We start from the raw sequence: 23,489 nt of genomic DNA on the forward strand, positions 1-23,489 counted from the left end.
CCGACATACCAAATTTCCTCAGCCTCCTCAGAAAATACAGCCGCTGCTGAGCCTTCTTGACCAGCTGTGTGTCCAGGTGAGGTCCTCACTGATGTACAGCTATCTTTATGAAGTTGTACCCAAACACCTTATATCACAGAGACAATGCGTTTCTCACCATTACATGCACTCTCAGTGGGTCATACGTTATCTTTCTCGCCTAAAGAAAAACGCTTCTTCATTTTGTGAATAACTTGAAAATCTTAGATCAAACAGCTGCAAATCCTGATTGCAAACAACAGGGATACTGAATTCTATAGTATTCATGCATAAATATGTTTGTCTGTGTCTTCTTTTAAAAATTACAGTTATCTTTATGAAGTTGTACCAAAACACCTTATTTCGCCCAGACGATGCGATTCTTACTGTTACATGCATTTGAATGGCGTTCTCGCCCAAAGCAGAGTATAGTTTTTCCTTTTGTGAATAACTTGAAAGCCTTAGAGGTCAAACAGCTGGCATGTTGGCAACGGCACATGATGGGGAAGTGAGTTGATCTGGGAACGCAGTTAAAGTTCCCTGAAGTGGTAGCCAGTACAAAGCTAGGGCCAGACATCATTCTTACCTCAGTTGTTTCCAAGCAGGTAATCATCTTGGAGCTTACTGTGCCCTGGGAAGACCGTATGGAGGAGGCCAATGAGGGAAAGAGGGCACCAAGTATTCTGTGATAGTGGAGGAGTGCCAGGCAAGATGCCAACCCATCGAAGTGGGATAATAAAGATTCGCCAGCCAATCCCTCTGCAGGGCATATAAAATGCTGTGAATCGCAGGGGCTTGCCAGCGAGGGGCCATCAAGTTGGTCGCCAAGGCAGCAGAAGCGGTGTTGAGGTGGCTGTGGATCAGAAAAGAGAGCCGTGGCATGTAGGGTACCGCTACCTGGACACAAGCTGGGGCGAGAAAGGTGTCTTGTAGATAGCAGTTTCAGTTCGAGTACCAAAGGACTAAAAAGATTCTGTTGCCCACTAAAACCCTTTTAAATAAACAAACAAACATTTGTGCTCTGGGGCAAATTTTCGAAATGCAATAAATTGCAATTGATTAATCACATATCAAAATTAATTAGATTAATTTTTTTAATCGAGTCCCACCCCTATAAAATAGGAGTCAGTGCACCCCAGGGCAGCTGTGGCTACAATGTAGCTTGCCATCGCCAGTGTGTGAATGTGTGTGTGAATGGGTGGATGACTGAATGTAGTGTAAAGCGCTTTGGGGTCCTTAGGGAGTAAGTAAAGCGCTATACAAATGCAGGCCATTTACCATTTACCATAAAATAATTATCCTCAAGAGAGTGACACAGCAAAATGTTGCATCACAACTGGCTGAATTACATCAGCATGGAGATGAAAATACGCCCTGCCTGGGCGGTCGCTGATGGCAGCGCCGCAGGGCCTAAGAAATTCCTGATGAGCTCATCAAAGGACCGAATGTCTGGCGTAAAATGTTGCTTTGTACTGCTGTCAACCATCACTTGTATCCTGAATAAAATAATAAGTTTATGTTATCCCCTAAACATATATTGGGAAGAATGTATTGTAGCGGGTCAGGGCTGTTCGGGGTTCTGTTTTTACAGTTATGTTTTGTTTATGTTACTATAGTGACGGGTGACGCCCTCTCGCTGCGACGGTGTGTCCTTCCGGGGTCAGAGGGCGCCCTGTGTGTTGTTGTTGTTGCTGTGCTGTTGCCGCGCTGAGCAGTTAGCTAGCGGCAGTTTTCTTCTGGCAGATGTAAATAAATGGCTGTGCTCCCTGGCTAAGAGGGCGGTGGAGCAAGACCGAACGGAATTCTGTCTCCTCCTTGTCTGAGCTCGCCACAGTATAAAAAAATGTAAAACATGAATGTGGGGTGTGGTATGGTTTTGCTTTCTTTTTTGCTGTTACTATGAATGAAAGTATAATCATGTTGCAGGGTGCGCTGCAAGAGAGGATGAAGAATCTATACAACTTTGACTGGGGGTCTAGAGAACTTTCTACAGCAAGTTGCATGGAACATAAGTTACGTTGGAATTTGTGTGAGACTTCATGTTATACTTGCACAGCCCCTGCTTTAGAAGTTTTGATATAATCATTATGAAGCTTTGAAATATACTAGCAAAATATATTAGCAAAAAAACGCGCACGCTTTAGCTCGGATTTTCACCATTTTGTCTTGACTTGTGATATTTTTATTCATATGGGTTTTTGAAGCGGTACTTCTAGCAACCACAAGGGGGAGTATTGTACATACACTTGACATATTTGTCCTAGTGTCTCGCCGTCGTACGAAGTCTCCGCCTTCGTGATAAGAATCCGCTGCGCACCCTCTGTAGGTCTTTGCAGACGTCAACCGTGGTAACTGCTGTTTGTCACCTACCCGGATTCTAAGTGTTAAGGTATTGTTAGCGTATGGGTACATGCACTGGTATGACAAATCAGTGTTAACATCAGTCGGTTGTTGTCTCAATACCGATGGTAAAATGTCTGAAGTGAGCTTTTATTAAAGTGATGTTAAATTTATGGGTTTTTTAAGCATGTGTGGCGTACGCTCAGTACAGTCAAAGGTCCAGGTGAAATTTGTAAATTGCTATACTTAACAAATTAGTATAGCACGCAGTTTCGGTACGATCCTGGAAAGTAACATGGCTTTTTCAGGCTCACTCAACTGAAATGTTTCGAGTAAATTGATTCATCGCGGTACTGCGAACAAAAGAAACCATGTGTATGTGAAGGCTTGGGCCTACTCGTGAAAAGGTGCGCGGGTTAGGTGTTCAGCTCGCTGTTTTGACATAAACTGGATGCTCAGGCATGAAGGCAACTAGTAGTTAACAGGGTGCAGTTCGCTCCTCTTAAACTTGCTGGTGAAACCGCGTCGACATGCCAATAAAGCGCCTTCCGCGTGTCGTTTTACCATTGTCTAAATTATGGCAGACACCTCGATTCGTCAAATAAAGGAGTGAAATAAGTGAAGCTAGAAAATTTCTGAAGAAATTTTGATTTGTCAGTAGCCTAACTGTATTGTGCCAAAATAGATTTCCGGTATTTGCCGAAAAGTGATTGCGGGAATTTAAGCTGTTAGAAATCTCTTGCTGACCTACAATCTGTCAAAAAATAGGTTAATCGTATCTCTCACTTAGAATGTCACGTAATTTGGAGCCATAAAGAGCCGTCCTATCACAAAGTAGCTGATGCAATGAGCTTTTAGCGAAGTCATTTTTATATATCCGGGTGAAAGGTGTCATTCTTATGTCTAATATTTTTACTTAGATTAGTAAATAGACTGTAGTCAACGGGATATTCTTAAGTATTTAACATTTATAAGATCAAGACATGGCCCAGAGATGATCTTGAATGGCAAAACACAGAAATGACATTAAATACAACTTTTTTTAGGTTACATTCTTTTTAAAGTATTTTTAAAGTAATTTCAGTATTTAGAAAGTGTGCAGGAACGATGTATGTTTAGTTGTGTGGAACAGACAACCTTAAATATTAAGCTAACATTCAGGGGACATTGTCAGTTTTACCTGCAGAAATAATGAGCCTGCTGCAAATAGGCTTGAACTTGACCCTGCATTGTAGAAGAAATGAATGGATCTCATTGGGTAATACTGCTCACATGAAGAGGTGGCACTGGGAGACAGAGATTAGCCCTCGATTTAGAGTTGAGGCTTAAAGCTTGAATGTGTGTCTTTGACCTGTCACACATTGTTGTAGCAGTTAACAGTCAAAACTAATATTATCTTAATTTGGTGTTATATCCAAAATAATTTTTTCCCTGTAATTTATCTCCAATTATTTAAAAAAAAAAAAAAAAAATCCCTAAGCAGTGAATGTGCCAGAATAAAAATGTGACAGCGACTCAGAGTCTTGACAGCATGATGGAGATCAATGTGTTCATTGTGTGGGCGGGGCTGCTAGTTCACGTTGCTGTCCTCTTTAAATGATCACAGCAAGATGCATACTAAGCCAGGTTGCAAGCTGTACTAGCATTTTCTTTACAATGGGGTCCACGCCCTCAGCATCTTGCCCTCTCATAGTCAGCCCTGCTGCTGACTGTGTCAAATGCAGTAAAGTGCTGTGAGTAACTTACCAGACATGTTCTTTCTGCAGCACATAGGCTGCCTGTTTGTCTTTATCATTCTTGTCTATTTTCTTTCAGAGTCATGGCCGAACTAAAGGAACGCACATTTATTGCCATTAAGCCTGATGGCGTGCAGAGGGCCATCATTGGTGAGGTCATCAAAAGGTTTGAGATGAAGGGCTTCAAGTTGGTGGGCATGAAGATGCTCCATGTAAGTACAGACTGAAAGAATCCAACCCTTACAGGTGAAAATGTATCATAGTGGTCAACATTTTTGCCCTTAAAACATTTTAACCATCTGCAACATATGGACAGATCTTGTAAGTGTGCCAAGTAATGGGTAAGCCTGATTAGCCTACTCATCTGTTCCTGAGTGAAGCACAGCCAATTAGCTGTTAAGTTCTACTGATCCTGTAACATTTAACCTGATATGGGGTAAGGTGCTGCTTTATGTGAACATCAAGTTTGCTTAAGTTATAAACCTGCAATATTTAAATATTTCTGTTTAAACATCTGTCCTGTTAGCGTTGGTGTGAGAAACATGTTCTGATGATATGGTACTGGCCTAAATTTCCGTGCAATTTCTGAGAAATTTGTGTGATTGTTTCTACACCCAGACTTCGTCTGTTGCTTGCGGCTAAAAAGCTGGGGGTAAACATGTTGATAAAGTTGCCAATTATATACAGTAGCGAATGGGTACTAATGCAGTTTCTAGAGCTGCAACAGTACACATATGGTGACAACACAGTTACTGTGATACTACAACAGAGGTCTCGAACTCCAGCCCTCGAGGGCTGGTGTCTTGAAACATTTCCATGTGTCCCTGTTGCAACACCTGAATTAGGTCATTAGCAAGACTCTATAGAACTTGACTACATGCTGAAATGGCAACCCCTAACCCTACTCGAGTAAATTTAAGTAAATGTAAGTGTTTGGAAAAATGTACTTCTAACAGTACTTTGATTGCACCATGTTCATTCACTCATGAGCTGCTGTAACATGAATCAAATGGCTGCATTGTGTGCTACTAATTGTGTGTTGCAGCAGGGACACATGGAAAAGTTTCAGGACACCGGCCCTTGAGGACTGGAGTTCGAGACCCCTACACTACAATTAGAGTGCTTCATCTGAAATTACAAGTGTTACAGCAAAGCAGCGAGTGAAATGAAGTACAAATGATGACTCACAAATTAGGATGTGAAAGTGAACATTTACGAAACTGCCTTGTTTTCTTTGCTGCAGGCCTCTGAGGACCTCCTGATGAAGCATTATGTTGACCTAAAGGACAGACCATTCTTTCCTACTCTCATCAACTATATGAGCTCTGGTCCAGTGGTTGCCATGGTAAGACTCTATGTATGTATGCATGTCAACAGTTCAAGGTCAGATCTTAACCTCATTATCTGTCATGGTTGCTTCAGGTGTGGGAAGGCAAGGGCGTGGTGAAGACAGGCAGGGTGATGCTGGGAGAGACTAACCCTGCTGATTCTAAGCCTGGAACCATCAGAGGAGACTTCTGTATTGATGTCAGCAAGTGAGTTATCTTCGCATGATGGCAGATGTGAAACAATAGCGTGTATGAAGTGTATAGTCACTTTCTGACTCTGTCCTCTTCTTAAGGAACATCATCCATGGCAGTGACTCGGTGGAGAGTGCCAACAAGGAAATTTCCTTGTGGTTTAAAGATGATGAGCTTGTCAACTACACTAGTTGTGCCTTCAGCTGGCTCTACTGAGCTGCTCTGGGTCTGGAGCTCCCACCTCACCACTGCTTGGGCACAAAGTGAAACTCTTGCCTCAGATTTCCTGTGGTAAGCTGTAGCCTGGAGGGAGAAGAACTTGTGTAAATCCTTTGTCTTGCACAATTCACCCCTCTTGTCCTTTACATTACCACTGTGCTCTGATTTGGTCTCTGTGGGGCCACATGTAGTCCGAATTCATTCCTGAGCAAAATTCCATCTAGTCCTTCAATGTACATTGTTTAATGATTCCAAACCTGTCTTTGACTGTCTGTTTTGTTAACGGTAATTTGCTTTACAATAAAATAGACAGGATGCCAACTATTTTGTGTCATTGGTACTTATGTTCCTGTGTGTGTGTGGGGGGGGGGGGGTTAAAATGTGGTGACTTTAGGCAGGATTAGTGTTAATTAAGCCTGACAGTCTGTATTAGCAACTTCCTAATCTGACTAGATTAGGAAGCTACTTTCATACTGTCAATAGTTTAAAGCAACTTTATCATCCTTCCGGACATTGATGACTAATAAGAAAAGTCTTTTAAGACTTCCAACTATTAAATGAACCATGTCAGTTTGCTGAGGAAAGGGGATTGGGTTTCTGCAATTGGCAGTGATCATTAAAAAACTTGAATTGGGTTCACCTTCCAGGTCTGAAAGTGAAGCTGATGTTCATCTCCTTAGTGTTTTATGGCTATTATCATCCCGCCGGGTCGGCCATCAGCATTGATTCGATGATTCAGATTTTCAAATTGACAGAATCTAGAGGTACAAAGACAGATTTTTAGTAGATAACAGAGGTAAACTTTTCTGAAAATCTTGAGAATGAGGCAGTGCAGTTCATCTCTAATGATCAGTCTGTGCTGTGCACTTAGCTGCAGATCAGTGCCAGAACTAGTTTGTGATGGTGCTGGTAAATTCAGTTTCTGGAAAGTGTAGTTCTTCACGGTTAAGTCTGATGCAAAATAGTATGTTTCATTATGAGGCACACTCACATGCTATGGTCTGTTTTGATTCTGTCTGTGCATGTTTAAAGATGTATTGTCCAATGGTGAAGCAGAGAGGATTGGCAAAGTGTTTTGAATTATTAAACTTTTATTCAGTGTAAAAGTCATCTTTTTATAAAAGTCACCAGAAACTTTCACAGCCATGCAGAAACAGTTGGCAACGCTTGTAAACAAAGACAACCAAATTGTAATCCAAACTTCTGGCTTTATTTACATAGTCAAAGCTTAGTCACAGCACAAATCAATCATATAAACAGAAACTTGTATACACTATCAAAAAGATGTACAAACTTGAAACTGCAATTTTGAAAATGTACCTCTAGGGTTATTGTTAATATCAATAGATTTATAACTGACAGATACTCCCTCCCCCCGCCTCAATTTGTATCGAAAATAAATTTTTCACTATAACTCAATTTACCAGACAATAATAATCCCTCTCTCCATATATATCTATATATCATATATATATATACATACACATAGCACCACAATATAATCAGGAGGGGAAGTGATCGCATACAAAAGACCCGTGTTAGAAGCCAGGAAAGAGGATGAAAACAAAACTTCAGCATTTACCTAATTATTCTCATCTAGAAGAACCAGATCAGCTGCAAGACCTCCATAACCAAACGGTTCTATGGAAGGCTATCAGTGCCAGGAAAAGGAAAAAACAAAACTGGATTACACAAATATTCAGCAAACGCAAAAAGGCTGCAAGTCTGATTTTATTTTGTTTCAATTTTGGCTTAACACCAAAATTCTGACTTGGCATACCCAACTTATTTTAAAACAGAGAAATTTAATTCAAAATGAAATGTCATGTTTGTCTTACTTGGAAAAAATGTATAGAATGAAATAAAAACTCAAACAGTACATTGGTAACGTTATTCCTGATATTATGACATTGTTCTCACTATTACTGTTTTGGTAGAGTAACATTTTTATTATTACTGTTACGTGCCACCAAAATCAAAATCATCAACCTGCTTTCATCTCAAGCTACTGAGATCCAAAATCTTTAAATATATAAGCAACAGTGGATGGAGCATTAGGAAAGAAGGTAAATCAAAAAGTACATTTTCTACAAGAAAATATTAGAAACTGGAGATCTGAAATAACATTGACTGAGTATTTGATTACTTGGGGTTTAATCTAAAGGAGGCCAGAAACAGAGAACAGTCGTTTTGTTTTTGTACAAATGCATTTTGCTGATCAGGTATTTTAATGTTTCCTTTTGCCTTCATACATTACAGGAACATGAGCACCTTCTCAAAGGGCTCATGTCAATGAGTCTTGCACTTATTGTAAGACAATCATTTATTGTTTCACAATCAAAAAGCTTTGCATTTCTTGTACAAGTTTCTCTTAAAAAGGAAAACATAATTGTTTTCAAATCTCAGGAGATGAACTTAAACATGAATGCAGAATGATTATTCATCTTGAGTGTTCGGAAGCAAAAGAGTTCTAATTAAGGAATTATAACTTTTAACAAAAATTCTTAAATGAATTTTGTTTTTAAACACAGCTTAATACCAAATGTTGATATTTAACTATCCATTTTAAAGGATAGTGATGATGATCTTTTAGCAACAGTTATATATATATATAAAATTTTGTGTGTGTTATTTTTATATATGTATATGTAAGTCTGAAAATTTTGACTATTGCTCTCAAAAGACATTCTGTAATTAAGCAATGGGATCTATGACTGACGGGGGGGGGGGCATCAAGCAAAGAAACATTTACATACTTTTATGATGCTGGAAATGCAAATTTCTGTTATGTCAATTAACATAAATTTTTACATCAATTTTTAATTTCTGGGAAGTAAGTTTTGACAGTTCTGTTTCTTGAAAATTCTGAAATAAATTTAAAAAATGAACTAAATATGCCATCACAAATCAGAATCACAATTCTGGGGAGGTTTCAGCGTTCAAATATCACGACCTGCTTCAAAATCTGTCGTTTTAAAAACCTTGTTTGCTTCCATACAATAAATCTACAAGATCAAAATGCCTTTGGGGTTTTCAAACCCTGCTGATTCACACAACCTTTACAAAGGATCAAAACTTCCTGAGAATTGAACCATTCAATTGAATCTTTGAATCTGAAACTTGTTAGTTTACCTTTACTGAGAAGTTTACAGATTCTCTGCATTTAAAAGCATCCTTTGGCCATAAAGTGAGCATTCTTTTTAAACCCTTTGACCATAAAAGTCACAGTTATACAACACCCTATTGTTAATTTTTCTTACATGCTAATGATAACAGTGTAGTGATCGTGACATTTGCAGGCGCTATAAATTTTACTTAGTATAGCAAAATAAGATTGGATCTATTAATATTGCATTACATTTAAAATAGAAGACTTCCTCATGTGTTGCAATAATATTATTCCACGTTTGAAGTCTAGCCTTCAAGTGGATTATTTTCAGGTTGTTGATTTTTCCATTTGCATAAGCCAACACACTGCAATAGTCTATTTCATGCTCTTGCTTTAGCTAAACATAGCTAGCATCAGGAGGTAGTAGATAAACGGTTGCAAAAATCGAGCTCTAAGAATAATCAAAGGTGGTCTGTTGTCTTTTCCATTTTCTGGCTAAAGATGATTTTTTTGTTTGATTCCATCACAGTGGTGGAGTATAAATATTTGTATTTACATACAATATATGTTTTTATGCCACTATGCTATGTGAATGCTGCCTTCAGAGACGATAGGAAAAGCAGTGCATTGTTTAATTATCAAGAACAACTTGTCATTCTGTGGCTCAGATGAATCATAAACTAGCTTGCATACATGGCTTTATCACTCGTACGCACACCCACACACACAAACCCTACAAACATTTTGCATATTACTTGAAGACCTGTTTGGTTATAAGTTTGCCGTAACCAAGGTAGATTCTCCTACTTTGTCTTAACATGGCAGTCCAGCCACCTATATTGAGTGACAGAAACTAAATGGAGTATGTAGTCTCAAGTATGCCACATACAGTATTTAATCATATTCCATTAACTAAAGAATAAACCAACAACAGCCATGAAGTGAATTTACATTTCTGCCATCTACCTCCTTAACTTTTTATCCAGTAGATTAGGGTTGGTGGGGCGTTTAAAATGTAATTTTCTAATAAACTTTTGTTTGCATTTAATATTTTTAAGTGATTCATATGTATTTAATACTACTACTACTACTACTACTACTCAATGAATTCTATAATTCCCATTTCATTATGTCATACGTTACATTACTTCAGAATAAGGAAATATTTTTTTTTTCTTTCAAGATTTTCTGTATTGCATATTATTTTAAAAAAAAATTAAATAATAGATTGAATATAATTGTGGCACACTGCAGACGCAGATTTTGGTAAAATTATAACTGAAATTAAAAGAAAAAGGACATGACATGTATATTGATAAACCTTTAACAGAATACCAAGATTATTATGATTATGTCCAGGGACCAAGTGATAAGACAAGTCTCTGATAAGACTGAAGTTCATCTTTTACAGCAGCTACAATCAGAGAGTAAAGCTCAAAGCATATTGTATGGCCGGGCAGTGGGGACATGTCATCATATCCTATCATAATAGTGCGATTTTTCATTTAAACTTTGCGACCTGCTGCTTACTTACACTTCCTGTTTCTTCTGAAATATTCTCATATCATCAAAATGTGGAGCTTTTTTTTTCTTTTTTTAAAAAACAAACAAACAAACAAAAAAAAAGCCATTTTCATTTCCACAGCTTCAGTAATCCTTTTTTTATCAGTACAGCACACAGAATCTGAAGCTACCCCAGTGATAACTGCTTCAACAACTGCTCATTCACAGAGGTACTGCAGGACCAAAAACTCAAGTGAAAACCTGAGTGTTTTATTAGCAGTAATTAGGCGGTATGTGGCTGCTAACCACCTAGCTAGCATTAGCTGGTAACTTAGCCACCTGTTGTTCAACAACTGCTCATTCACAGAGGTACTGCAGGACCAAAACCTCAAGCTTAGCTCCAAAAGCAAGTCATAACCCCTACATACAATGTTCAGCTTTACAGCATTAAAAGAAAAATGTGCTTATATCCCAGTATATGGCCAAGTTGTGGTGTGAGACACACTACCACAGGCAGCTGTGGTGTGGCTGGCAACAGGCCACACCTCCATTAACTGGCGTCACTGAACTAGACTTCTGGACTATACTTGTGTTGTTGATGCCTTTTGGCATCTATTTATCTGACAAATTATCAGCCCTGCTGGTGGAAAATAACATTCAAGATGTTTGTGCTTCACCCTTGGTGAGTGAAAACCTGAGTGTTTTATTAGCAGTAATTAGGCGGTATGTGGCTGCTAACCACCTAGCTAGCATTAGCTGGTAACTTAGCCACCTGTTGTTCAATTATGTTCACTTCTGGCTCCAAGAAACAAAACAAAAAGGGTCAAAACTTAAATGTTGACAGTTAAAAATTGAAAACCAATGGTTCGTGGTAGCCATGTCCATATTTTATATATTGTCTATACAAGCTCAGTGGAATGTGAAAAAAGTGTTTTTGTTTGTTAATATAAAAAAAGCAACAGCTGCATAAGATGTGTTTTTGTATAAAGCTGCACCAGAAAGTGGGAAAACCCTGTAAATGTGGATACAAAAAAGAAAATCTACTAACAAAAAATAAGTGATAAGCTACCCTAAAAGGTCAATGAAGAACTTGGCTTCTCAAATGGGCTCAAAAAGACTTCTTAGTTTAAAACATTGCAAAGTTAGTGAAAGGTTAATAATGATGATAATAATAATAATAATAATAATATTAGTAGGACATTGACAGAGTCCATTACAAAAGTAGTTTTATAATAGATTCTTTTTCAAACTGGTCATCATTTTGTTGAGTCTGGAAAAAAAGAAAGAAAGAAAAAAGCAACAGATTTTGGTTCTGTAATAACTAAATGAGGAATAAATGTAGCTGTGGAAATCTTCTGTTCAATACTATAAGGAAAAAGAACAAAAGGAGGGAAAGACCATCATTAATGCTGAGCAGCATGGCAAGAACTCTTTGTGTAGCTCTATTTGAATAGGCCTACACTTACTAGTGAATAGTCACTTTATAAAACACGTTACTCAAACAGCCACCAAAACATGAAAAAAAAGGACATAAAAAAAATCAACCTGAAAATCAAAACAAAATGAAATAAGGAAAAATTCAAGTACTATTATTAAAATTAAAGTCCACCCGGCAATACTGCAAAAATATACACAACTCTGCTCATCTTTCTGACAGCCTTACTTTGCTCACGCAGCTGCTAAACGGCTGACTCTGACATTTTTATACAAAAAAACAAAACAAACAAACAAACAAGAAAAACACCACCAACAACACCCTCCCCCCCTTCCCATACAACAAACGCAAGAAAATCTAAAGACCTGGCTCAATAAATTGTTGTCACAGTTTCTCCAGGTCTCTGTATGTGGCCCACATTATGGCTGAGGCTGGATGGGCTGATAGAGGCTTGCAAGACATAAAATTATCCAAATAGCTCATCTGGTTCAGATAGCCAAAGAAAGGGAGAAAAAGCTGCAGGTCGTAGAAAGAGAATGCCCAAACATCTATGACCCAGGCCTGACTCTGGGTGCTTTCCATGATTAGACAGGACTTTCTGAGTGATTATGTGGACACACCCCTACAAGGTTAGAAAATTGTTTTAAGTGATGTTGAGGAATGGTATTCCTCATGTGCTGACATTACAGGTGGCCTGTGGCATCACTCTTCAAGTATCCTCTCAGGTGAGTTTGACTCTCCCCATTCCTGATTGTTGGTTCGGTGTTTCCAGAGATGTCCTTTTGTGGTTTCCTCCTCCTCGATTTTGTCACATCAGGGTTCCTGTCTAATGTAGTAACTGCCCGAGCCATTGCTCTCTTGGTCTGAGGTGCCCTGCGAGAAGGTGAACTCATCCACTTCAGTGGTCTCCTCTTTCATTCGCAGGAGAGACTCTAGAGGCAGGAACAGAATGCAGAAGAGAAGAGTAGCAAAGATGAGCCCCTTGTGTTCATGCGCTTTGAACAAAAATGCAAGAGGAGCCTTTGCTTCGGAAGTTAATTTTAAAACCACCTGACAGGCATCAAAATAAAAGACCCAGTCCCTACTGTAAAGCACCACTCTACTCTTTACTGACATGAAGTATTCATGTTGATAATGAACAGAGAAAGGTTGATTGAATCAGCAGCTTCCAGCCCCACAAGTGTAGCCTGGTCTTCATAGACAGTCCTTCATACCACACACACACACACACACACACACACACACACGAAAACCAACAACCCAGGATACTTGCAGTGCTGGTTTTGTTTTTAAAACAGTGCCATTACCTGATTTGTGGGTTAGGTGGAAATGGGTGCGGGGTCTGGGCCGAGCTGGCCCCTGGGCAGGGTAAGGGGGTGGACTCTGCTCTTCGTCCCCTGAGAAGCTGCTCGTCCTCCTCCCTGCCTGACTGAAGGGCCGTCGACCAACAGGAATCTTCCTCTCTAAACACCAAGCCAGATACGGGTAAGCTACCAGGGGCTCATTACAAATATGGGATGACTTTACGTTTAGATGACTTAGCACTATGAAGTTAAATAAAACCTGCTGTCTGATCATTCCTTTCTCCTAACACTGATATGCCCATCTGAATAAGCCCCTGGTAAGTTGTACTCTGAGTGCTAGACACAAGTAAGCAGATGCACAATTAGCATGATATCATATTTATGCCATATGTGGCAAGCCATATAATACATAATCACAAGCAAATTATAGTATTTCATAGTTGCACAACATAAGTCCTGGTGCACAAATTTAACACTGCATGGAGCAGGAGCTGAAATTAAAGTTTATGAATTAACAATAATTAAGGATGGACCAATCCAACTTTTCCAGTTCTAACAGTATTTTTGGGAGCAGAATTCAACCTTGCTTGGTGGGTGTAGCAGTGCACCCCGCTGCACTGTACAAGTTGTACAAGGTGACTCTGCTCTCAGACAAATTTCCCATAGGATAACATCCCTGTGCCCTACATGCAAGGGCTTGAAAAGACTATGTGGGAGTGAAACAATAATTATAATTTGCTTGTGATTATGATTTATCATGGTTGTGACATATGACATAATTATGAATCCACGGTAAGCTACCAAGATGAATGCTACAGGAACTGTCAGTATTTAAAATAATAACTTTTCCTGTTCCATCTGAGCATCCATGAAGTATGGCAAAGCCATACTTGAAGAGTATCCAGTGCTGATATTGCTGATTTGCCAAAATCTGCAGTTTCTCAAACAACTACTTGAAGCAAACTCCAAAAGGAAGTCAATCCCCATAGACTTCTATAAAAATGTAAAATCTACAGCAGAAATAAACATGTTCACAGCCTTGTATTTAAAAAAAAAAAAAGCAAAAAAAAGCAGGTGTTGCTCTAACTAATTCATGACAATTTTTGGGGTGTGGGAGGGGAGTTAGAGAACTTACCTGGTGAGACTGTATTAAAGCTTAAAGTTATGAACAATATCTCAATTCCTTTGGGTCACTTGGTGTTCGCACTTCCTGCAGTAGAGTATCGCTTCCTGGTCCAACACATAGTGGTGTTTTTGTGTAGCGATTTAATTAAAAACTTATAGATAACGTCTTATTTCATAGTGTAATCGTCACATGCTTCATCCGAAGCAAACTCACTGTGTCTTTAGGGATTCCCCTAAACTATTGAATCGGTGTGTAACTTTGACAAAATAATGTCCAGTGCTGTCCAAAAAGATATCATGACATCAAGATTTACAGATAATTGGGAAACTTTCAGGTGGAAACCTGGTCTTGTTAGGAGAGATGGCATCCTCCCTGCCAAATTTGTAGAAATAAGAGCTGCTCCATCCAAATTTATTTAACCCACCAAAACGTGACTATCTGGAGCTGGGACCAGGAAGCAGAGTTACAGTCTTACACACCTCTCTGCAGCTTCTCTCCTCCTGTTATCCCCCCAAAACCCCATCCCCTTAGAGGCTATGTCAGCTCCCAAACAGGCAAAAAACAAAAACAAAAAAACCAAACAACAAATCAGCCAAAACAACATTTAAACAACATTTTTTAAACATAAAAAACAAAGAAAGAACAATACAGTATTCTAAACAGCACTGGAGAGTAAAACAGTGAAGTGTGGATTATTAAATATTAGGTCTCTCTCTTCCAAGTCTCAGTTAGTACATGAGTTAGTAATTTATCAATAAATCAATTTACTTTGACTTACAGAAACCTGGTTACAGCAGGATGATTATGTTAGTTTGAATGAATCAACACCCCCCGAGTCATAGTAACTATCAGAAACCTCGAGGCACAGGCCGAGGGGGCGGTGTGGCAGCAATCTTCAAGACAGAGTTTTAACTCATTTGAAAGACTGATGCTCAGCCTCGTCCACCCCAGCTGTAAAACTCAAAAAACAGTCTTATTTGTTATCATCTATCGTTATCATCTATCGTCCACCTGGGCCTTACACTGAGTTTATGTCTGATTTCTCAGACTTTTTATCTGATTTAGTGCTCAGCTCAGATAAAATAATTATTGTGGATGATTTTTAACATCCATGTAGATGCTAAAAATGACAGCCTCAACATGGCATTTAATCTGTTATTAGACTCAATTGGCTTCTCTAAAAATGTAAAAGAACCCACCCACCACTTTAATCACACTCTAGATCTTGTTTTAAAATATGGCATAGAAACTGAACATTTAACAGTGTTTCCTGAAATCCCTCTCTTGTTTAAATGTTATCAGGAAACGATCAAACTTGCAATAATTGATTACACAGCAGTAGGGAGTAGATTTAATCACAGTAGATGCCTTTCTGAAAGTACTGTAACTAAGTTTAAGAATATAATTCATCCGCTGTTATCGTTTTCAATGCCCTGTACCAACACAGAGCAGAGCAGCTACCTAAACACTACTTAACACAGGTCGATTATCTTTTTAATAATTTAATAATTATGACTGTGGATACTGTAGCTCTTGTGAAAAAGAGTCTCAAATCCAAAGTACCTGACTCCATGGTATAATTCTCAAACACGTAGCCTAAAGCAGATAACTCGTAAGCTGGAGAGGAAATAGCGTGTCACAAATCTAGAAGATCATCATTTAGCCTATTAACTATTTATCACTGATTGAAGAAAATAAGAACAACCCTAGGTTTCTCTTCAGCACTGTAGCCAGGGTAACAAAAAGTCAGAGCTCTGTTGAGCAAACCATTCCTTTAACGTTAAGTAACGATTTCATGAATTTCTTCACAAATAAAATTTTAACCATTGGAGAAAAAATTACTCATTACTGTCTCACAGGCATAACATTTTCTACAGCTGCTTTTAGTACCATTGATATTTATTTAGAGTCTTTTTCTCCCATTGACTTTTCTAAGTTAACTTCAGTAATTACTTCCAAACCATCCATGTGACTTTTAGAACCCATTCCTTGCTATGTACTAGAGATGGACCGATCCGATATTACGTATCGGTATCGGTCCGATACTGACCTAAATTACTGGATCGGATATCGGAGAAAAATAAAAAATCTAATCCAATCCATTAAATATCACGAAAGCACCTCACAAAACTTGCAACACGCCGTAACTCGCCTCAGAACGTTAGCACGTCGGAGCAGTATGCGTCACGTGATAGAGCGGCTGTGGCATGCGGGACCTGTCGGTGGTCTGGATAGCATTTGGAGCTTCGCTAGCAACCCGGCATTTCATCTCCGACAAAGTTATCCCCGAGAGAAGTAAAGCAAGTGTGTAAGTCCATCTCTGAATGTTTGTAAAGCATTCCTGCGTTAAGCTTAACAAACGATATATGGAGCGACAGCCTCTTCTTGCTGCTACTTCAATCATGAAACTGATCAATGATCAGCTTATCGGCTTTTCTGTCGTGAGTCCGTCTCTCTTGTTTGTTTTTGGCCCACTTTGCACCAGAAAGAGGAAACCAGTGGATAAACAACAGCAGCACGTTTAAGCTTGATAAGCTGTTGTTAATTTATTTAATATTACTTTCTACACCAGGATCTTTTTCTATGTAGCTGACGCTGGTAACTGTGCAGGGGCGGATCTAGCAAAGTTTAGCCAGGGGGGCCGATAGGGCATTAACAGGGAAAAGGGGAGCACAAAGACATACTTTTCTTTCTTATTCTCATTTAAAATGTCTAGCTTTTAATAAATAATTATCTGACACCCAAAGTTTTAATTTGATGTAAAATGAATAGAAGTCCATTACTGTATATAGTAACTATTAAGTCTAATATATATACACCCTAGTAAGCTATAGTACTTTTTCCTTTGGGAAGGTACCATCTGTGCAGTCTGCAATTTTGTTGAAGAAAGATGTTGAATCTATTTAATATTTCTTGAAAAATAATTGATTTCTGTGCATTTTTTTTTTCCACACTGCATCAAATTAAGGTTGATTACGTCGATTAAGCATCATGAGGTGGAGCGTGAGGGGTGGTTCCCTATTTTTTATTTATTTATTTTTGTTGTTGCTGGGAGTTGGAACCCTATTAGTTAGGTTGCTTAATATTTACGCTAAGTACTCTTTAAAATACCAGAATAGGGAGGATGGTGTAGGTTTAAGTTTATTAGATTGATCAGTATTGCTGAACTATGAAATATTTTTTTTTGCATACAGGTATAACAGAATAGCTTTAGTGTAGTTGTTGTTTTAAACTTGAGTATGAACTTATACAAAATGCAGCAAGATATTTTAAAAAACAGTTTTGTTGATTAAAAAACACTATATCGGATTCATATCGGTATCGGCAGATATCCAAATTTATGATATCGGTATCGGACATAAAAAAGTGGTATCGTGCCATCTCTACTATGTACCACAGGCCTTCAAACTGGCTGTAATTAAACTGTTACTTAAAAAGCCATCTCTTGACCCACCTGTCTTAGCTAATTATAGGCCAATCTCCAACCTTCCTTTCATCTCAAAAATTCAAGTTGAGTAGAGTAGTTGTCAAACACTGCTTGACCTCAGTGAAGCATGTTTGATACTGTCGACCATAATATCCTATTAGAGTGATTACAGCATGCTTTAGATTTGAATCATATCTATGTAATAGACTCCAATTAGTGTGTGAAGAGGACTCTCCATTTACATGCACAGAGGTTAATCATGGAGTCCCACAGGGTTCAGTGCTAGGACCAATTCTGTTTACATTATACATGCTTCCCTTAGGCAGCATCATCAAATTCAATCTTTATTGGCAGACTTCATGTCCATAAAAACAAAACAGAGACAACACACACACACAAACCCCCCGCCCCCCCAAAACACATGGTATAGACATATATTAGGGGTGCAACGATATTCGTATCGATATTGAACCGTTCGGTACAGTGCTTTCGGTTCGGTGCGCATATGTATCGAACAATACAAAATTTTTAATTTATTTTATCAACTTTCCTTCTGACGGTGCTGTCTGTGTTGAGCGCTCAGTGGATCTGCGCTCGACAGTGCAGCCTAGACAAAAGTAAAACAGTATGTTGGATGTGCCACGCAATGCTCAATTACATGGGGTGGGAACTAGTGTGTTAGCGCAGTTAGCTCGTTAACGTGTTGGCCATCCAGCCCCAGGCACGGGGCGATCCGCGGTAGCTCGTTAACGGAGATTTGCCGTGTTGTGGCGTTAACGTCATTTCAACGAGATTAACGCTGACAGCACTAGTGGGAACACAACGAATATGACTGCACATTTACACCGACATCATCCTAGTGCAAAAGACAAGTGGAAGCAGACAACAACAACAAGCAGGCATGCTACAAACTTTACCCGAGTCATTTAGACAGCCGTTAGCACATGATTCTCCTTATGGGGACCTGATATGTTTAATATGCTGCTGAGAATATAGCCCAGAAGAAGCGTATAGTATAGCTTTTATTTTGGAAAGAGACATTTCTCTGTAATAAACTCTCTTTTCCAAAGATGAGTGATTTCTCGATCAGATAGATAGAACCGTGACACCAAAGACACCGTGAATTTTGTGTATCGTTGCACCGATACACAAAATTCACGGTTCAATATTTTTTCGATACAAAAAAAAAAAAATGTTCATGCCTTTTTAATTTGTCATTTATTAAAATTATAAATATATATTTTAACTCAAAAGTACAGTTTTTAAATTTAATGTTGCTGAAACAACAAAGTAATAAAAAAATAAATCTATCTGATCGCGGAATCACTCATCTTTGGAAAAGAGAGTTTATTACAGAGAAATGGCTCTTTCCAAAATAAAAGCTATACTATACGCTTCTTCTGGGCTATATTCTCAGCAGCAGGTCCCCATAAGGAGAATCATGTGCTAACGGCTGTCTAAATGACTCGGTTAAGTTTGTAGCATGCCTGCTTGTTGTTTTTGTCTGCTTCCACTTGTCTTTGCACTAGGATGATGTCGGTGTAAATGTGCAGTCATATTCATTGTGTTCCCACTAGTGCTGTCAGCGTTAATCTCGTTGAAATGACGTTAACGCCACAACACGGCAAATCTCCGTTAACGAGCTACCGCGGATCGCCCCGTGCGTGGGGCTGGACGGCCAACACGTTAACGAGCTAACTGCGCTAACGCACTAGTTCCCACCAATGTAATTGAGCATTGCGTGGCACATCCGACATACTGTTTTACTTTTGTCCATGACGCGCTTACCTTCAGGGTCATACGTGACATGAAAACCAAAATAGTTCCAAACGCCACATCTGAATTAGGGTGGAGGAGGTTCAACTTGCCATGTTGCAACGAGAGCTTAACTTCTGTCTTGCTAGCTTGCCCTGCGCTCAGTGAATCTGCGTTGGACTACTCCGCCTAGGCTGCACTGTCAAGCACAGATCCACTGAGCGCTCAACACAGACAGCATCGTCAGAAGAAAATAAATTAAAAATTTTATATTGTTCGATACATATGCGTACTGAACCGAAAGCACTGTATCGAACGGTTCAATATCGATACAAGTATCGTTGCACCCCTAATATATATATATATATATATAAAAATAAACAAAAAACGGGAACCACTCACTGTCGGATCTGTGAGTGCTAAAGGCATAGCATATATTTTCACTGCTATACAAATGACACCCAACTCTATCTATACATGAAGCCAGATAACACACACCAATTAGTTAAACTGCACGAATGTCTTAAAGACACGAAGACCTAGATGACCTCTAACTTTCTGCTTCTAAATTCGTACCTGCTATTAATCTCTGTCTCTCTTCCACAGCATGTCTTTATCCTGTTTTCCTTCTCTCACCCCAACCAGTTGCAGCAGATGGCCCCGCCCCTCCCTGAGCCTGGTTCTTCCGGAGGTTTCTGTTAAAGGGGAGTTTTTCCTTCCCACTGTCACCAAAGTGCTTGCTCATAGGGGGTCATATGATTGTTGGGTTTTTCTCTGTATCTATTATTGTACGATCTACTGTGCAATATAAAGCACCTTGAGGCGACTGTTGTTGTGATTTGGCGCTATATAAATAAAACTGAATTCAATTAAATTCAGATCAAACTGAGTTTATTGTACTCGGCCCTGAAAATCTTAGAAATATGGTATTTAAAAGGATACTAAAATATGTAGGACTGCTTTCTTCCATTTGTGCAATATTTCTAAAATTAGAAATATCCTGTCTCAGAGTGTCGCTGAAAAACTAGGTCATGCATTTATTACCTCTAGGCTGGACTACTGTAATTTGTTATAATCAGGACATCCTAGACTAGAAAGAGAAAGCGTATATCTCCTATATTGGCTCCCTGTTAAATCCAAACTGAATTCAAACTCCTGCTCCTCACATACAAGGTCTTGAATAATCATCCCCCATCTTATCATAATGACTTTAAAGTACTATATCACCCCATTAGAGCACGTCTGCAGGCTTACTTGTGATATTTAACCACCTAAGACCCGAACTCTTCCATGGCAAGCATTTTAATTTCTCTTTGATATTTGGGCATATTGGGACCCGATGAATGTAAAAAGAAAGAATCACCAGATTTTTTAAATTTTTTTTTACCTGATATTTGTTTCTAAGAAAAATTAGAGCCACATGTGAAGACATTTGTTTTAAATTTTGATAAAACAGAGGCAGTATAATGTTCTCGTAAGTGGATATCAGGCCCCTGTAGAGCAAAATTTTGTATTTTGTCTAGACAACCCAAAATGTGATGTCCACATATGTGGACGCCAGGTCCTAGGAGGTTAAAAATAGAATGGGAGGCAGAGCCTTCAGTTTTCAGGCCCCTTTTCTGTGGAAACAGCTTCCAAATTTAATTTGGGAGACAGACACCATCTCTACCTTTAAGATTAGGCTTAAAAATTCAGAGAAAAAAAAATTTAAAATTACATTTTTTACTGTAAAAGCCACAAACATGTTTAACGAATCATTTTCATAACATAAAATGCAAATAGAAATTGTACATTTACTACACTACACACTAACTACAGCCTCCAAACACGCTAAACGTCACTAATGTCTCACATATGAAAACTCGCTCTCCCTCTCTTTCGCTCGCCCGCTTTCTCTCGCAGGTGTCACTCCTAAAACTTCCCCCTCTTCCTAAAAACCAAGTGCCACATGTTGCCATATCATTTTTTTGATTGGCTGACACGGTAAACTTTAACACCAATAGGGAAGGGGTGTTTTTTCTTTTTCTTTTTTCACTCGCAAGTGAAGAGTGTTTGCTAGCGCTGTCCTTAGAAAATGCAGTTTTTACCATTTCTTCTCGCTGTAAACACCGCTGTTTTGTTCAGAAAAAAACAATGCGTGTATTTTTTAATCATAATGCTGGTTTTACGTGGCCAAACAACACAATTTAAAAACTGGTATGTACTTTGCAGTCCGCACTTCCAAACCAAGTTGAATTGGAGACTGTGGGTCGCTGCATCTTGTTGCTGTGTCATCTTAAATTGGTCATGTGATTTTGACGCACCGGCGCGTCCGTCGACCCCAGAGGATTAAAGCATATAGTTAGGGCTGGAACAGGTGACCCTGAATCCTCGTTTATTTATGCTGCAATAGGCTGCTGTGTTAAGTATTTCATCTTCAGTCACCTTTCTCACTATGTGTTAATAGACCTTTTTGCATTAAATCAGTGTGTGTGTGTGTGTGTGCGCGTGTGTGTGTGTGTGTGCGTGTGTTCCTGTCTAGCTATCTCCATTCTACTATACTTGTGAGAACCAACAGTCACTTGTGAGGACACACACACACACACACCGGTCCTCACAAGTTTGAAGCCTTTTTGAGGCTCAAAATGTGGTTTTAGTGTCAGGGTTACAATTGGGTTATGGTTAGGTTTAGGGTAAGGGTTAGGCATTCATTTTTAATGGTTAGGGTAAGGGGCCCTCACTAAGATAGCTGATAACAAAAGGAGAACAAGTAGATAAAGCAGAGAGACTGATGCTAAAGAAGGGAATACTCACTTTTCTTTTGGCCTTTATACTGCTGGGCCTTTTTCTTCTGCTTGGGAACAGACTGGGACATTTCTCTGTTACCTAAAAAAGAAACAAGAAAGGACATTCAAGCATACAATGAAAGGAAAGCACATCCATACGACTGTCTTCCTCTTATCCAATTCAGTGTCGCGGGACGAGGAGGGGGGCCGGAGCCTTTTCCAGCTTTGGCAGGACACATAATTATCTTTTTGGCAGTTGTGAGGCAGAGGCACATGCGCAAACATTCTCCAAATGATATAGGTTATGGTTGGAGAGGAGTTCAAGAGCCCTAGGTAAGATAGTTCAGGATGTCATCCTACTGCAAGGTGGCAGACTTGAGACAGCCACCACAGCAACATGCTCATATTACTATCTTCTAGTTCCAGGTGGTTTGCAGTAACTGAACATTCAAAACAAAAAGAGAATGTTTTAAAAGACCTACATATGAAGAGGAATGGTTAATTTGAAGATTTACATTAAGGCTGCGAAGGATATTTAGTTTTCATTATGTTGACTGCAGAGAAAATTGCCTTTTGTGTGTGGAGCCAGACATGGTCAAGATACACGGGGCTAATTTCCTTATATCTGAGAAATTTCTTTCAGTAGAAAAGTGAAAGGGGCCAGTTCTTACAAACTGCTCTTTTGGGTCCACATCATCTTAGAGATCAACAAATTGCATCTGGAGAGGCCCAGCATTTAGCCACTGCTCAATTTTCACAGCGCCAGTTTGTTCCTCATCTTTTCTCTCCTTTCTCCGTGTCACCCCTTTGCTTTTTCAGCTTTCTCAGGCATAGTCTTCTGTATTTTTCCCTCTCTTTTTTCTATATTGCTTTCTTTCTACTGTCTTTTCTTGTGTATCTTACTAACTCTCAGTGGTCAGGACTGTAGAGTCAGAAAAACAAAACGTAATGATCAATTGAACTGCTGAAATAAATGCAGTACGAGAAAAAGACCTGAAATAAGGTCACTGTAAATCTATAAATTCTAAGCAGGCATTCAGTAGTTTATAAACACCCCTATGAGACAAACAAACACATATGCACATCTCTATCTCACAATGTTTACAGGTCTAGATGTGCGCACACTCAAACGCACAGGTGGTCTGTGGGATAACAAACGATTCTCTATTTCTCAGTTATATATTGGCAAGAAAACACCTATTCTTCCTCTGGAAATGCAGCAATACCCCCTT

At 39.0% G+C, this 23,489-nt stretch overlaps 2 protein-coding genes across 2 annotated transcripts in view; one reads left to right on the forward strand and one right to left on the reverse strand.

Annotated features, from left to right (window-relative positions):
• The first annotated feature begins 2,282 nt into the window (after nt 1-2,282).
• Nucleotides 2,283-6,157, forward strand: nme2a (NME/NM23 nucleoside diphosphate kinase 2a). Its single transcript, XM_084938453.1, has 5 exons — nt 2,283-2,407; nt 4,174-4,306; nt 5,338-5,439; nt 5,517-5,629; nt 5,716-6,157. Exons 2-5 carry the CDS (start codon nt 4,178-4,180, stop codon nt 5,828-5,830), a joined length of 459 nt encoding a protein of 152 aa, XP_084794579.1. The 5' UTR covers nt 2,283-2,407; nt 4,174-4,177; the 3' UTR covers nt 5,831-6,157.
• Nucleotides 6,158-7,021: 864 nt separating this feature from the next.
• Nucleotides 7,022-23,489, reverse strand: part of mbtd1 (mbt domain containing 1) — a 31,320-nt gene continuing 14,852 nt past the window's right edge. Inside the window, exons 15-17 of the mRNA XM_084938448.1 lie at nt 22,286-22,357; nt 13,188-13,343; nt 7,022-12,812 (exon numbers count right to left, since the gene is read on the reverse strand). Of these exons, the coding sequence (XP_084794574.1) occupies nt 12,694-12,812; nt 13,188-13,343; nt 22,286-22,357 (347 nt within the window). The 3' untranslated portion in view covers nt 7,022-12,693. The remainder of the gene's footprint in view (nt 12,813-13,187; nt 13,344-22,285; nt 22,358-23,489) is intronic.

Source organism: Perissodus microlepis, chromosome 8 (genome assembly GCF_051167445.1).
Source record: "Perissodus microlepis isolate ML-2025 ecotype Zambia chromosome 8, ASM5116744v1, whole genome shotgun sequence".
Lineage (NCBI taxonomy): Eukaryota > Metazoa > Chordata > Actinopteri > Cichliformes > Cichlidae > Perissodus > Perissodus microlepis.

Coding starts and splice junctions, on each gene's coding strand:
- nme2a (XM_084938453.1), top strand. CDS start 4,178: ATGGCCGAACTAAAGGAACGCACATTTATTGCCATTAAGCCTGATGGC. Junction 4,307..5,337: donor TGGGCATGAAGATGCTCCAT/GTAAGTACAGAC, acceptor TCTTTGCTGCAG/GCCTCTGAGGACCTCCTGAT. Junction 5,440..5,516: donor CTGGTCCAGTGGTTGCCATG/GTAAGACTCTAT, acceptor TGGTTGCTTCAG/GTGTGGGAAGGCAAGGGCGT.